This window comes from Eufriesea mexicana, unplaced genomic scaffold (genome assembly GCF_001483705.2).
Source record: "Eufriesea mexicana isolate 0111107269 unplaced genomic scaffold, ASM148370v2 scaffold325, whole genome shotgun sequence".
NCBI classification, from domain to species: domain Eukaryota; kingdom Metazoa; phylum Arthropoda; class Insecta; order Hymenoptera; family Apidae; genus Eufriesea; species Eufriesea mexicana.
Genome location: NW_016908500.1, coordinates 344,420 through 359,627, shown reverse-complemented (window position 1 = coordinate 359,627; position 15,208 = coordinate 344,420). Strand labels below are relative to the sequence as shown.

General features: G+C 33.6%; 1 protein-coding gene across 3 annotated transcripts in view; it reads left to right on the top strand.

The window, feature by feature from the left end:
• The window catches only part of LOC108556159 (ankyrin-3-like), a 48,658-nt gene extending 34,176 nt beyond the window's left edge, over positions 1-14,482 (top strand). Inside the window, exons 26-28 of one of the 3 annotated variants that reach the window (XM_017912130.1) lie at positions 729-1,731; positions 1,822-10,059; positions 14,408-14,482. In XM_017912130.1, the coding sequence (XP_017767619.1) occupies positions 729-1,731; positions 1,822-10,045 (9,227 nt within the window). In that variant the 3' untranslated portion in view covers positions 10,046-10,059; positions 14,408-14,482. Of the gene's footprint in view, positions 1-259; positions 453-728; positions 1,732-1,821; positions 10,060-14,407 lie in introns of those variants that run through there. The other 2 variants (XM_017912128.1, XM_017912129.1) reach the window with 2 other exon arrangements.
• The last annotated feature ends 726 nt before the right edge of the window (positions 14,483-15,208 follow it).

Below are 15,208 nucleotides of genomic sequence, written 5' to 3'. Positions count from 1 at the left end.
ATTTATTTTGATCTTTATTGTGTTCATAAACCTAAAATTTTCTACAAGTACCTTTTCTTTCCTTTTTGCACCATGCTTTGGGTAAAATTTTTGCTACTTTCATTTAGAGTCTAGGTATAAATATTATAATTAACAATTGGAATGAATTGCTGTAAGCAAATTCAGTATACACATGTTGGAAGAATTTACTCATAAAAAACATTTTTGCTTTAATGTTATCATTTAGTATTAACACAATCTTCTATACTTATACTTGCAGACAAAACTGCCGTCCTCAACATTATTATAGACAACCGTATGGGATATTAATTTTAAGTCTCAAAGGACACTAATATCCACCGATATTAATATAAAAAAAAGAGAGATCACAGCTTATAAAGGAATTTAGAGTTATATGTATATCATGCTTATATACACTGTGTGCATGTTACAAGTTCAAAGAAATTATTAATACCTCGATGATGAAACTTATTTTTGAAATTGTATTTATTTTTAAAAAGATGTTGTTATATGTACAGTAACAGAGTTTACGATAGTGTTGTGTCTATAAAGTTTTGAAAAGAATGCTATAAAATATAAAAATCATGTTTACGCATTATGCTTGTAAAAGTTTGATCACATAATTCCTTAAGAGTTATATGAGATTGTAATTATACACAATGTATTTCATGCATTATATGTATTTACCTAATAAAAAGTAATATGAGCATAATTCTTGGTTGTTCTAGATGCTGTCACTATCCACGAATTCCTTGCGCAAAAAGCGGCTTGTTCCCTAGAATCTGTAGATGCTAGTTATCCCAGTAAAGTAGTCGAGCAAGAGCAAGACTTGTCACCCAGTGTCGAGAGACAAACCTATTCAGAGAAGAGGAAATTCTGGGAGGATATTTCGAAGAAACGAGAAAGTTATCAACGATCAGAATCCGAAGTATCAAGAACGTCGCAGTTAACGATAAATGAAAGTGATAGTGAGTATATACAGAATGTTATCACAGAGGATACAGCAGACATTGTTCAGCAGATTGACAAGTCTGAGACGTTAGAAGATCTAAACGTACCTGATATTTCCGAATGTTCAGTAGCAGAAAAGGCTCAGTACTTTGAGGAACAAATACAAAAAGAAACTACAAAACTTCCGTCTAAGACAAGTCAACAAGATACGTTAAAATCTGAAAAAGAGAAAGTAGTAAAAACTAAAATAAGTGAGAAAGAAAAGCTAGATAAAGATGAGAAATATGTAACTGAATTGGAAGAAACTAAAATGATAGAAGAAACAAAGGAAGCTGTTATCTTAGAAACAGAAGAAAAAAGAATTTTTGAACGAAAAGAAATGATGAAATTGTCTTCTGAGGATGAGAAAGAAAAAGATGAAAGTAAACAAATTTATACGGAAGTAAGCGATGTAACTGTAATCTCTGTTTCTAAGAAAGAATTAAGCAAAGAAGAAGATTTCGCGAAACCTGATAAAATTAAGACTGAAAAACCAGTTAAACCTGAAAAATTAGAATTGGTAAAAGATCAATTAGTTGAATTAAAAGTTGAACATGTTACAGAGAAGGAGGATGAAACAGTTGTTATCGGTAAAGTACCTGTACAAGATATTATAAAAGATGTAAAGATAGAAAAGGAAGACATACAAAAGTCAATTATGGAATTAAGCACAAAAGAGATAAAAGATATAGAAGAAGAACATAAAGATGTTCTGGAATCTGCACAAATAAGTGCACAACAGTTTATAGACGAATTTCGTTTTCAGGAAACAGGGCGGGCAGTAGAAAAAATGAAAGTGCAAGAATCTATTTCTGGTGCAGGAGAAAAAAGAATAAAGGAGAGTATAGAAGAGAAAGAAAAAGTATTGGAAGTATCCAAAGCAGAAATAGATGCATATGAAGATACCATAAAGGAATCTATGGAAGAAACAGAAAAGAAAGTGGTGAAATCTATACCAGAAGTAAAGAAAAAAGAAGAAGATATGAAGGAAAGTATAGAACAAAAGAAAGCAGAAGAGCAAAAATCTATTTCAGAAATTAGTACACAAGGAAAGGTTATAAAAGAAAGTATAGAAGAAAAACAAGAAAAAGTACAAAAGACTGTTATAAAAGTAAGTGCAGAGAAAGAAAAAGTCAAAGAAACCATAGAAGAAAAAGAAAAAGAAGTGCAAAAATTTGTTACAGAAATCAGTTTACCGGATACTGGTAAAGAAAGTGTAGATCAAAGAGAAAAACAAGATACTGTTACAGAAATAACTATAAAAGAAGAAAGTATAAAAGAAGATGGAGAAAAAAAAGAACAGGTACAGAAAGATGCAGTAGAACTGAGTGCAGAGCAGAAGCATATACAGGATATCGAAAAAAAACAAAAACAAATACAAAAATCTATTATAGAAATAGAAAAGAAGGACATTGAAGATAAACATGAAGAATTGCAAGTGGCAATGGAACCCATGAAGAAAATACAAAAGGAAGTGCAAGAGCTTGTTACAGAAATAAAATTACAAGATGTAATTACAGAATCAGAAATTAAACAGAAAGAAGCACAAGAATTCTCTCTAAAACCAAGTGCACCAGATGATATTGCTAAACATGTAGAAAAACAGGAGAAAGAAATAAAAGATGTTGTTACAGATATAGTAGTGCGAGAAAGAGTTGGAACGCCGGAAATAAGAAAGGAAGATATCATTAGAGAAAAATCGAGTGGAAGGCGTATTATAACAGAAGAAACTACTATTATTTACAAAGTACAGAAAGATGGGACTCTGGTACAGGAACAAGTATTGAAATCTGTTCAAGTAGAAGGAGGAAGTGATGTGTTAGGTGCACTAGCTCATATTCCTGAGCATAGAATTGAAACAAAAAGAATAGAATCAATCACTGATATTAAACCTAAAATTACTTTTTCAGCGGATATTAAAAAGGAGATGCAGAAGTTTCTTGAAGGAGAAAAGAAAACAGAAAGTGAAGTCACAGACAAGGTTATGGAAGAAGTGATACCAGTTGAAAAGGAACAACCGGAGAAAGTATCTTTTGTTCCAGAATCTACGTATAAAGAACCAGAAATAAAAGAAAAAGAAGAGGAATCACAAAAAGAAGAAAAGGAAGAAAGTGTAATTGATAAAAAAACAGTAACTGAACTTGAAGCCAAACATATTAAGAAGGAATTTGAGTCTCGTATTCCTATTTCAACAACAAAGATAGATAAAGATAAAGTTCAAAAGGAAACAAAACCTAAAGGCACAGCAGAAATAAAACTTCCTATTAAACTTGAAACTGAAAAAGAAATAAGTATAGAAGAACAGGATATTTCACCAACAACGAAAAAGAAAGAATTCGAATCCCGAATTCCAAAACGTGTCATAGATGTTAAAACAACGCCAGATAAGCCTGGAAAGAAGGATATGCATATTAAAAAAGAAAGTGAATCGTATACAATAACGGAAAAGAAATCAAGCGAAGAAGTAACCTCAAAATTGGAGGAGCATTTAACTACTAAAAGTGAAACGCAAACGTTCTCCAAAACCTTCACTGATCCTCAAGAAGCTTTTAAAATGTTCGAGGATATGGATAGAGCCAAAACTGAGTTTGCAACAGTCACCTCCAAGATTGACCATAAAACTTCAACTATGCTGGAGCAGAAGGAAGTGGTATCTTCAGAAATTTCCAGTGGTACAGACAAGGTTATCACGCTTGAGGAAAAGCAACATGTAGAGAAGAAGAAATCGTCGGAGTCGCAATTGAAGAAAGAATCACCGACTGAAATGTTGGAAGAGAAAAAAAGCAAGCGCGAGGAATTAGACAAAACTGCAACTCAAAAGATGTCGATGAATTTGACAGACACGCAAGAGGTAATAGACGCGTTTGCATCTGAATCAAGAGCTGAAACGAAGAAAGAAGAAATAACTAAAAAATTGTCTGACAAAGAGGGAGTCATGACTCACATGGCAGGTACTAGTATATTAAGAGAAAGCGATGCTGATGTAGCCATTCGAATAAAGAAAGACATTCCTGAGAAAGGTGTTGATAAAGATGATTTGAAAACAGTTGAAGGAGAGCCAGCAACGGAAAGGATATCCAAACCAGTCGTAGATTCGGATCACATTGAGACACTTGCTCAAGGAGAGTCACATAAGGAAACTAAAGAAAGTTTCGACATTACTCAATTTGTGCCAAGTGAAAAGAAACCAGAAGAAAAAGATTTGTTGAAAGAAGAAAAACCGAGTGAAGTGATAGAAGAAGAAGTACCACTGACAGAAAGTTTGGAAGAAAAACAGCGGCAGAAATTTAAAGAAATCGAAGCACGAACCATAGCAGAAACGTTGATTCAGTCGATCGAAAGTGAAATTGAAGCCAAATCAGCAGCAGATTTGAAGGCAGAGTTACTTAGTAAGGGATATTTGGAACAAATTATAAGCGAAAGCGTTGAAACGGATCACGAAAAACTGGCTGATGATTTAACACGTAAATTCGAAAGCATCATGAAGATGTCGGTGGACCAGCAGATGGTACCATGTAAAGTAGATCAAAGTTCAATTGAATCACCGAGACTAAGGTCTTCGATACAGGAAGAATCGCTAGAGAAGAGTTCTACCAGGGACAGTATAAGCGTCAGTGAAGATATAACTAAAGATGAAGAAACATTTTCGCACGAGAAAGATGAAAGCTTCCCTCTGTCATCGTCACAAGCTAAACTACAAGATAGAGAAATTGCCATGAGCCCTAGTACTATATCTGAACAGATAGACTTCGAAGAAACTATCGACGTTGATACGAACGAACTGGAAAGTATATCGAAACCAACATTAAGTCCACTATCTGAGATCCAACGATCGACCAAATCTAGCAGTCAAGTGGATCTACAAAGAGATTTCCATAGCGACTTGAGTTTTCCTCAGGATAAAATTGTATCTGAAATTTCAGGTGCTAGAGTACTGGAAATTCTTGAGCCTGGTATGGACAGTCAATCTAGAGAAGATTCCGTTGATGTGCCTTCTTTAGAAATGGACGAATATAAAATTTCCGAACAAACTAGTAGAGGGATTCCATCGTTACATGAAAGCGCAGAAATGGATTCGTTTGAAAGGTTAGTTCAAGAACGGGATATAACTATCAGTCCTAGTACCGTGTCAGAAGATACAAATATAGATTACTCTTTAGTACAAGAGTCTCTTCCTATTTCGATGCAAAGAGAACATCCAATGATAAGCACGAGAAGAGCGGATAGTTTTGAAATTGAAAGTCCTCCACTAGTCTCTCCTAAACCGAAGGTTCGTGGGCTTGAGATTAAACCTGTCGATTGGATGATTGGTGACGAGAAAATTGAAATATCGGAGACATTACAGCCATCTCAAATTTTTAATCAAGAATTAGAGGCGTATGAATCGATGAAGAAAAAGGAAAGATTATCTTCGTTGGATGGATCAACCGATCTTGAACAGGAATCCGGTACTAAATCTTCTGAAGATGTTAGTGTGATAGAATCGATGAAAGAAACGATCACAGATGACGGTCGTGGTACTCCGTCGGTTGGCAAAAGTAAATTTACTGTAATTCCTGTTAGCGAACAAGATTTTGAAAACGAATTGGTGGAGAAGAGGTTAGATATAAGTTGTCAGGAATTAGTTGACACGTTACAGCGTGAATATGATGCAAAAACTCCTATTAAAGAATATGTAGAAAGCATTCAGCGAGAGATATCTAGAGAACAAATCATGGACCTGGAGAAACGTGAAGAAGAGTCTTTGCTAGTAGACATATGTACTCCTGAAGAAGGTACCGAAATGGCAACAACTACTGCAGATTTATATATTGAGAAATCTTCTGAGGATCTAAGAAAAGAAAAAACGATGAAAGATGACGTGATTAAAGAAGAAAAGATTAAAGGTGAGGTAATTAAAGACGATGTGATCAAGGAAAAAGCAATTAAAGTTGAAGTTATTAAAGAAGAAAAGATTAAGGATGAAGTGATCAAGGACGATGTGAGTAAAGAAGAAAAGATTAAAGTTGAAGTGATTAAAGAAGAAAAGATTAAAGATGAGGTGGTTAAAGACGATGTAATTAAAGAAGAAAAAATTGAGGTTGAAGTGATTAAGGACGATGTGATTAAAGAAAAACAGATTAAGGATGAGGTGATTAAAGACGATGTGATTGAGGAAGAAAAGATTAAAATTGAAGTGATTAAAGAAGAAAAGATTAAGGATGAGGTAATTAAAGACGATGTGATCGAGAAAGAAAAGATTAAAGTTGAAGTGATTAAAGAAGAAAAGATTAAGGATAAGGTGATTAAAGACGATGTGATTAAAGAAGTAAAGATTAAAGATGAGGTGGTTAAAGACGATGTAATTAAAGAAGAAAAAATTAAGGTTGAAGTGGTTAAAGGAGAAAGGATTAAGGTTGAGGTGATTAAAGATGATGTGAGTAAAGAAGAAAAGATTAAGGATGAGGTGGTTAAAGACGACGTGAGTAAAGAAGAAAAGGCTAAGGTTAAGGTAATTAAAGATGATGTGAGTAAAGAAGAAAAGATTAAGGTTGAGTTGACTAAAGAAGAAACGATTAAAGATGATGCGCTTAAAGATGACACGATTAAAGATAAATCTAAAATTTCTAAAACTGATCAAGATAAACGGGAAGAAGCTGTTTCAAAGCCAGACATTGAACTGAAACTAGAGAAGACAACGAAATCGTTAAAGGAAAGCGAGAAGCCAGTGGAAGAAACAGCACAGGGGGCAACTGAGTCTGATAAACCAGTATGCATAGATGACGTATTAAAGGAATGGACGGAAGCTTATCTGTCGAAATTGAAACCCATGAGCGACGAGTATAAAAGGCATATGAAAAAAGCTGCAGAAAAACACGATAAGCCTGGAAGATCCACGACAGTTCCTTCCGACACTTGTGCCTTTAAAATAAAAAGAGATGATCTCCCTAGTGTTGATTTAAGTGCACGATACGCTATAACTGTTCTAGATCAGGTAGTGAAAAAAGAAATTGCCGAAGTGAAAGAGTCTTTAGAGGCAGCAAAACAAGACCTGATAGAAGAGTTAAGCGAAAATAGTGAAACTGTGATTCAAATTAAAGATTCCCCTTCAGAGTTCCGGTTTAAACTACAACCTGAATCCATTCCGAACGATTTACCATTTTTATACGCGCCATCATTTCCTGAACAAACTCACGAATCAGATACGGAAGCAATAAAGAGCGAATCTCCTATCGATAAATCAATGCCATACGAAACAAAAGATAGTACTGAAAGTAAAATGGACGTAGAGGAATCTACTTCCAGTAGTATCGAAGAACCGGTAAATCTAACACAAGGAGATACACCTGTGATTAAAACTGAAAAGTCTGACATAGAGACTGCTCCAATAACCGTCCAAGAAGATTCAAAAGACGATGAAGAAGAACATCCTAGTCCTGTGCCTGCTAGTATGTCAGGTTCAGATATAGACAATAAAGATGAAAGTTCTTCTTTGGCTTTGCCGCGTCCAGTACTCAGAAGACGACAGAAACCCGGTAGAAGTTCTAAACGTGTTACCTCTGAGAGTGATGCGGATCTTGGTTCTAGTTCCGGCGAAAGTAGTAATTATCAATCTTGCGACTACGAGATTGGTAGTGGTAGCCGACCTAGTTCTTCCGACGTAGAAGCCTTACATTCCTGCGGTATACCTTCGACAACGGCTTCGGAATATGAAACTGCAATGATGTCTATCGACCATTCTTCCTCTTCTAAGCAAACTTCTCAGGAGTATCATACAGCTGCCACTACAATGAGCTCGCGTGAATCCATGAAATCTTTAACTTCTTTGAGTTCAGGTCACCTCGGCAGTATCGACAGTACCAGTGAATTGTCAGAAACGCTGGTGGCCTCTGAAGCGGATCCGGATAAAGAGGAAGTAGAAGAGGACCTCGATGGAGCCCTCGATGAAGAACACACCGAACAGTCGGATTCTTCGGGTAGTGACATACCAATTGATGAACCAATTGATAACATCTATAGTCGCATACCTTGTCGTATGAAAAGATCATCTGAAATGATCTTTCCACAGGTCCTCGAAGATGCTGCCCGTGATGTTGAATGCGCGAAGGAAGAGGCGGCAAAGGAAGTGAAGGGAGTTGATTTTGCGACGTCCACGTCTACGATGACACCAGGTACATTACAATCTGTAGATATAATGACATCGCGAGTTTTCGAAGATGGTGTACAGAGTGTATCTACTCAAGTGATTTCGACTCAAGCAGCAGCAGAGGCAGATTCGTCCATGGAAAAATTTGAAAGCCAAGCCTTCGACACGGAAACAGCTGAGAGGGACATGGAGGAAGTGATGTTGGACGTGCCAGTAACAGAGTCTGATCTGTTAGATCAAAAAGGTGCTGCGACAAGTGCTCTGAGCGAAAGTCCCGAGATGTCCGTACAAACATCTATACCGTCAATGATGCAGCAAGCTAGTATGTCAACATCTTCGACATCGGGTGTGTCTATCGATACGGTGATAGGAAAAGAGAAATCAGATCGTCATTCACCGGATAGCGATTCTTTCGAGATGGTTGACAAACCTGACATCATCGACGACTTCGTAGTTGTAGAAGAGGTTGGTAAAGAAGCTGAAGAATATGATTCAGAAGGTAAAAGTATACGTATTAGTACTATACCGCAAGCAATCAGCAAACATTATGATCGGGACCTCGACAACTTAATAACCGAAACCAAAGAAGATTCGCAGGTATCTACGAGTCAAGCATCGAAGACTAATGAGTTATTCGATTTTGAATCAGAGGAGAGTCCACCTCAAGTGTCAAACGACGATCAGTATTCACAATCCTATTCGGATGAGGAGCAATACGAGGGAGGAAAAAAGTGGATAGAAATGCAATTCCACGCAGATTCTCGAGTTTACGATATTGAGTATGATCGAGGTCCCCTAGAGGATATAAAAGAAGAAGAAATAACCGATTTTGAAGCCGGTAGTAGTAGATTTGGAAGTTTAGGTAGCCACAAGGAATCGATAGGAAGCGTGGGTAGCATGCGCGGTAGCTTTGGAAGTACTCCAGATTACGATGTCTTAACAGGTAAAAAGTATTTCACTAGACCATCCGATCACGATAACGTGTCGTTAAGCTCTCTGCAAGAGTTCGAACACTTAGAGAGTGCTGTTGCTGCTGAGAATTCTAAAAAATTACAATGTGGTTCGCATGATTCTGTTAATAATGGTAGTCTTCCAAGAAGGTACACGACAAGTCGATCCGGCCATGGTGACGATATCTCACTGTCTTCATTGAAGGATTTCGAGGGGCTGGAGAAAGCCTGTAGGGAAGCACACTTAATCGAACTGCGTGCCAGAGAAGAAGAAGACTTATTGGAACACGAAAGTCCCGAGAACAAGTACAAATTGGAAAGTCTACCACGAACGAGGGTCGACACTGCTGGCTCGTTCAATGCAAGTACGTCAGGGTCAGATGATTACGAGAAGAGAATAAAGGAAATAGACGAAATCATACGAATAGCTCAGTCGAATGTGGAGAAATTCGATCGACAAGATGACACGACGGACGACATTTCGCAAATTGAAATTACGGATGCCGAGAAAGTGGTAGTACAAGCTGGTATACAAACCGTTCCAAAACCAGAGGAATCAGAGACTGTGCTGCCTCTTCAGAGGGAAAGCAACATTATGGAAACGAGCACGGATTCCCTCGAGTTGGAAGATAACATGGATAAAAAGCATCACCCGTTATGTCGAAGTTCTGATTCGTTAGAAATGAAAACCACGTTAGATTTTCCTTCGTTAAGTTCTGATTCGTTAAATAATGTACGAGATGCAAAGGAAATGCAGTCGGATGTAGCAGAGCATGCGAGCAGCGTTAGGCGTATTTCTTCGGATTCCCTTGATATGCCATTGCTTGAACAACAAGATGTTGAAAGTCACGAAAGACCAAGCAACGAAGACGATCGGTCGGATGGTGTCACGTCTGACAATTCTTTAGAACAAAGATCAGAAACAAGGGAAACCGATAGAAGTGATAAAATGAGGACGACACCAAGTACTAATACATAGGAATATTTTCGTAGGTACGTATTGCACGAATTGCGTAAAAAATTCATATTTCTGAGAGGATCTAACAGAATTTTACGTGCCATTCTAGATATTGATGTTTGTTACGATATATTACATGAGACGCAACAAATATCAATGTGTAAATTTTCATTAATTGTTAATGTTCCTCAGTTACTGTATAATTACTTAAATTATAAATCAGTATTATATAAAGTAGCAAGTCAGTATATTTATTAAAAACAATATATTACGTATACTTAAAATTAACGAAGTGTTAAAGTAAATATACTTTGAGTACTAAAGCAAGTGATTCAGTAACAATGTAAGGATATAAAAGTTTCTATTTTCTATCTAGCATGTATTGTTAGATTTAAAAGAGATATTTTGATTCTAATTCACTTGTAGTGTTTACTGTTTCAAATAGCACTTTATCACTTCTATCTTGATTCTAATTTAATTATACCTATATTTGTTTATACCTAATTATACATATACGACGGTGTATTAATGATATATGAGATATAATCTGTAATGTTACTTAAGAGAGAAAATTGTATAATTTTATTCAAAAGATGAAGTAGTTAAAAGTTAGTAAAATATGTATTATTGTTGTTTTAAATTACTGTTCTTGGAAAAGGTGTGACTTGTTTCTTGGTTATATGAAAATAATTGAATTTAATTGTTAATGGTCTATTATAGTATAGTATAATATATCCGAATTTAGTATATTGAAACTTCACTAAACCTTACTATATATACTAAAATATATTAAAACATTATGTACACAATTTGTATAGTATAGAAAATACCAAAAACATTTCAGTGATAATCATTTTGTGTATAAAATGCTTTTAAAGGTCTTATCATTTCAAGATGCTATACTTCTTTATTTCTATTAGAACAGTGGATATTTAGTTGATTTTAACGATTCCTCATATATAGGATGGTTTTTTTATCTTGAACTCATGTTATTTCTCAATATTTCTGTTATTTATGTTTTCTATAATTCTATAGAAGTTCCATGTGGTGAATATAACAGTAGGACAAAATACTTTTATCATCAGAAATAACAGAGATATTATTTATGTTCAAAATAAAAAAACACTCTGTATCTCTCATTTCGACGATTTTCATTCAGTAGTAACTAAGGGGTATCACAACGAATCTTATATCAAAATGGTGTCCACTTTCATTGATGCAACAAGTCCATACTCCTGTTATCATTCCTAGATTGGTTGTAGTACATGCCACAATGAGTCTCTGCTTCATACTTGTAGTATTGTGTTTATATGTACTATATATAGGTATCTGTATCTCGAAGCAAAATATATGAATAAAAAGTATACATAATATAGAATAGTAAGGAATGTTGATAGCAATTGTCGTTGTTATAAAACCTCAAATTTCCTTTTGATAGTACCAATAAATTATTCAGGTAGTTAACAATTCATTGAGTTACGTTTTTTTGTCATTCTGATTATTATTAGGTTTTCTTCTATAATAACTTGAAAATAATGAAATTATTTTTCATTAATAAAACAAAATCGACATAAAACCGGTACGAAATAAGATAAATTTTAGACAGTAAAAGTTTTGCATTTTACAGGAAAATGTACAAGTCAATATATAGAGTGTCTCAGCAACAGTAATACAACCAGGAAGGGGATGATTCTACATGAAAAAACAGATCGAAAATAAAGAATAAAATTTTCTCATTCAAATTTTCGTTGTCGAGAAAATCGACTTTGAATATTCATCGAATACGTGTGCACTTGATACAGGCGCACTGAAAAATGTTGGCTAAGGTAGGATTGACAATCAGTATACCAGCGTACTCAGTGGATATTCAAAGTCAATTTTCTTGACAACGAAGCTTCGAATGAAAAAATTGTATATTTTATTTTCGATTTGTTTTTTCCTTTAGATCCCCCCGGTTGTATCACCGATGCTGATGTATTGAAGATCCATACATCTGAACCATAGCTAAGTGCATGTGTACTAGGTGAATATTCAAAGTCGGTTTTCTCGAAAACGAAGCTTCGAATCAAAAAATTTTCTACTTTTTTTTCGATTCATTTCTGCATGTAGAAAATCACGCCCTTCTCGGTTGTACTACCTTTGCTGGAACACCCTGCATGATTTGATCTGTATCAACACGTTGATTATTTTATAAATTAAACACATACAGTAGAAGCCATAATTTCTAAAATAGGAAACTTCTTGAATCAATGGAAACGTAGTAGATCAATTTTAGAACGAATTCGATAGCTCGATATATTCTTTGATGAATATTAAGAAACATTCTATAGGAGGAAGAGTTAACAACACTACAAGATATGAAATTATTGTAATATGTGCTGCAATCATTCCAAGAATGATATAAGTATGCAAATTTTAGGAGCCTAACGATTCCAGTATTGTTAACACGTTGACTGCCATGATGGTTACCAGTGACCAGCGCTTGTCTCCTCAGTGGGGCCATGTTGGTTACCAATGTTCGGCGATACTAATTTTTTAAATTTATATTTGTTTTATTATAATCACTTTTTGAAAATTTGAACAACGTAAATAAGTAGAGAATTTTGAATAGAAAACATTAATAATTTGCACCATTTTTTTCTTTTCTTTTGCCATATTGTTTGATAATTGATTATTATATCCTAAGAATAATGGAAATTTTATCGTGGCCCCCTGAGTGTGCTATATAAAAGTGTATGGCAATCAAAGTGTTAATGTAAATAAGCTCTATTCGAGTATTTCTCACGATGTACAGTCGGTTACAAAAATATTCGATCATATATACAGTTTAGTTCCTCACTTTTCTTCTTCGTGCTTTTACGCATGTATCAATATTTATATATAATATATAAATATTATATTCCTCGATAAAATACATATTTTATATTCGTTGTACATTTATCTAAAATATAAAACAAAACATATTTTTTCAATATTCAATATTTTTGCAACTGATTGTACAATATCATTCCAAAATTTAGATTTGATGGAAAAAGAACACAGATTTTTTAGTGAAAGAAATTCAAATGGATGTTTAAGGTTTTATTTTTTAAATTAGTATATACGAGTATATGTCACAAAGTTTATGTTATTATTATTCTTTTATATTTATTTAAAATGCTTTTCATTAGCTAATAAAGAAATTATATATAATGCATATTGTAGTATATTAAAATTTTAAGTTGGGAAATAAAATATTTTTTTTTATCAAATAAGAAGTCTAATTCTTATATTAGAAATTATGGAAATCGTCAAAACATTTGTTGCACTAGCAATAGGAAAATATAACATACCATCAAAAATAATTATAACCTTAAAAGTTATTTAGAAAGTTCAAAAAGTTCTCTGCCTACAGAAAGATTATTATTGATATATTATAGTCTTCTCCTATTTAATAAAGTTATCCTATACTTTTAAAAATATCGGAGATGTTTTACTCTGTATATCATTAAATTTCTTTCATCGATTATATGCGATGTATAATTATATATATGTATAGCTAAATACCTGCTATTATATCGTGGAACAACATTGTTATAAATCTTCGCCGTTTAAGATGCACTTTTCAAGTTTTTCACTTACACAAATTTTTGGAACAAATTTTTAAAAACTGAATCTTTATTTAAAAATATATTCCACATCTTCGATAGAAATATATTACTTACTGTATCACGTATAGCTGATACTACGAATCGATTTTGTCCAATTTGATTCGAGCGCGAAAAACCTTTCCGTCTGATATTGTCTATAACCTATAATTGAATATCGACTCGTGAATTGATACATCGTGATTTAAAGTCGATAGGTAGTCATTTCGAAACGAAACACATTTTGATGCGTATGTAACAAACTATTGTAAAAATTGTATTTTAATATCGGAAAAAATATAGAAATTTCTTAACAAAATTAATACTTGGAATTGTAAATCTGATAAAAGGTAAAAGAAAAATTTTCAATCTTGTTTCCACGATAGTCGTATGTTAAATATGTATGTATGTACATATGTGGAAGTATAAAGCGTTTACGTCACTCCAAGCTAATTATAGAATATTACAAACAAATTTTGATTCATAACGTGTTTTTACTCACAAAGAGGTCATATGAAGTATTTATATGTATTGTATCATAAACAGGAATAATGCAGACAGGTATTTACGACTGTTAAATAAGTTTAGCATGGAAATTGGAAACACGGAAATGAAATTATATTTTTATGTTAGAATTTTTTTACAATTACGTATTCGACATTTTATATCGTTATGCACCTTCGTATATGTATAAATCTATAATTATATAGAATCACATATTGAACATTTGTTGATTAAATTTGTTGTTTTGTTGCAGATAGTGGACCATCAAAATGAATTTGTTACAACATTGGTTCTTAAGGCTACAACGATGTATTATCGAACCAATGCAAATGCTTTACGTATACAACATAATATGAAAAATGATATACTAAAGAAATACTTGCGCGTTGTGCATATGCAAGATATTAATGCATTTACCTTTATTTTATGCGACGTTTTATAAGAGTACTTGTTTTACGATGCTTAAGTCGGATAGTTATGATCTTTAAAATATAGGATTGTTATCAAAATGAGGTAGAAATACGAATGACGCTTACTCATTTCATATTAAAAATATACCAAAATGTAATTGCTTTCGATTTAATTATTTAGATAATTACAAATATCTTGCTTCATTGTTCACAATTGTTTGTAGCAATTAAGTTGTATTGCAAAATTGTACTTTTAAATGTTATTCATATGTCCTACTTGTATGATAATACTATTATATAAAATGTCATGTTTTGTAAATTTTTCGATTATAACGTGTCTTTGTGACTACGCTTTCTTAAGGTGTTGACAGTTATGAACACTTTATATAGCATACTGATTTTCAGAAACGTTTACGAGTTCTAATACTCGTTAATCTTAATTGCAAGTGTTCACGAAAGAACAAAATATATATTAATTAAATAGAAAATTTTATATACAAACCGTAATATTTAAGATATTAGGAGAAAACTACCAAGAGAGTGCATACTCTAATTAAATGTATGATGCATATGTGCAAATGTTGTAGACATTTTTTTGTATGCGAAGTTTTAACCAATTTCGAAGATTTTGCTTTAATCTCTTT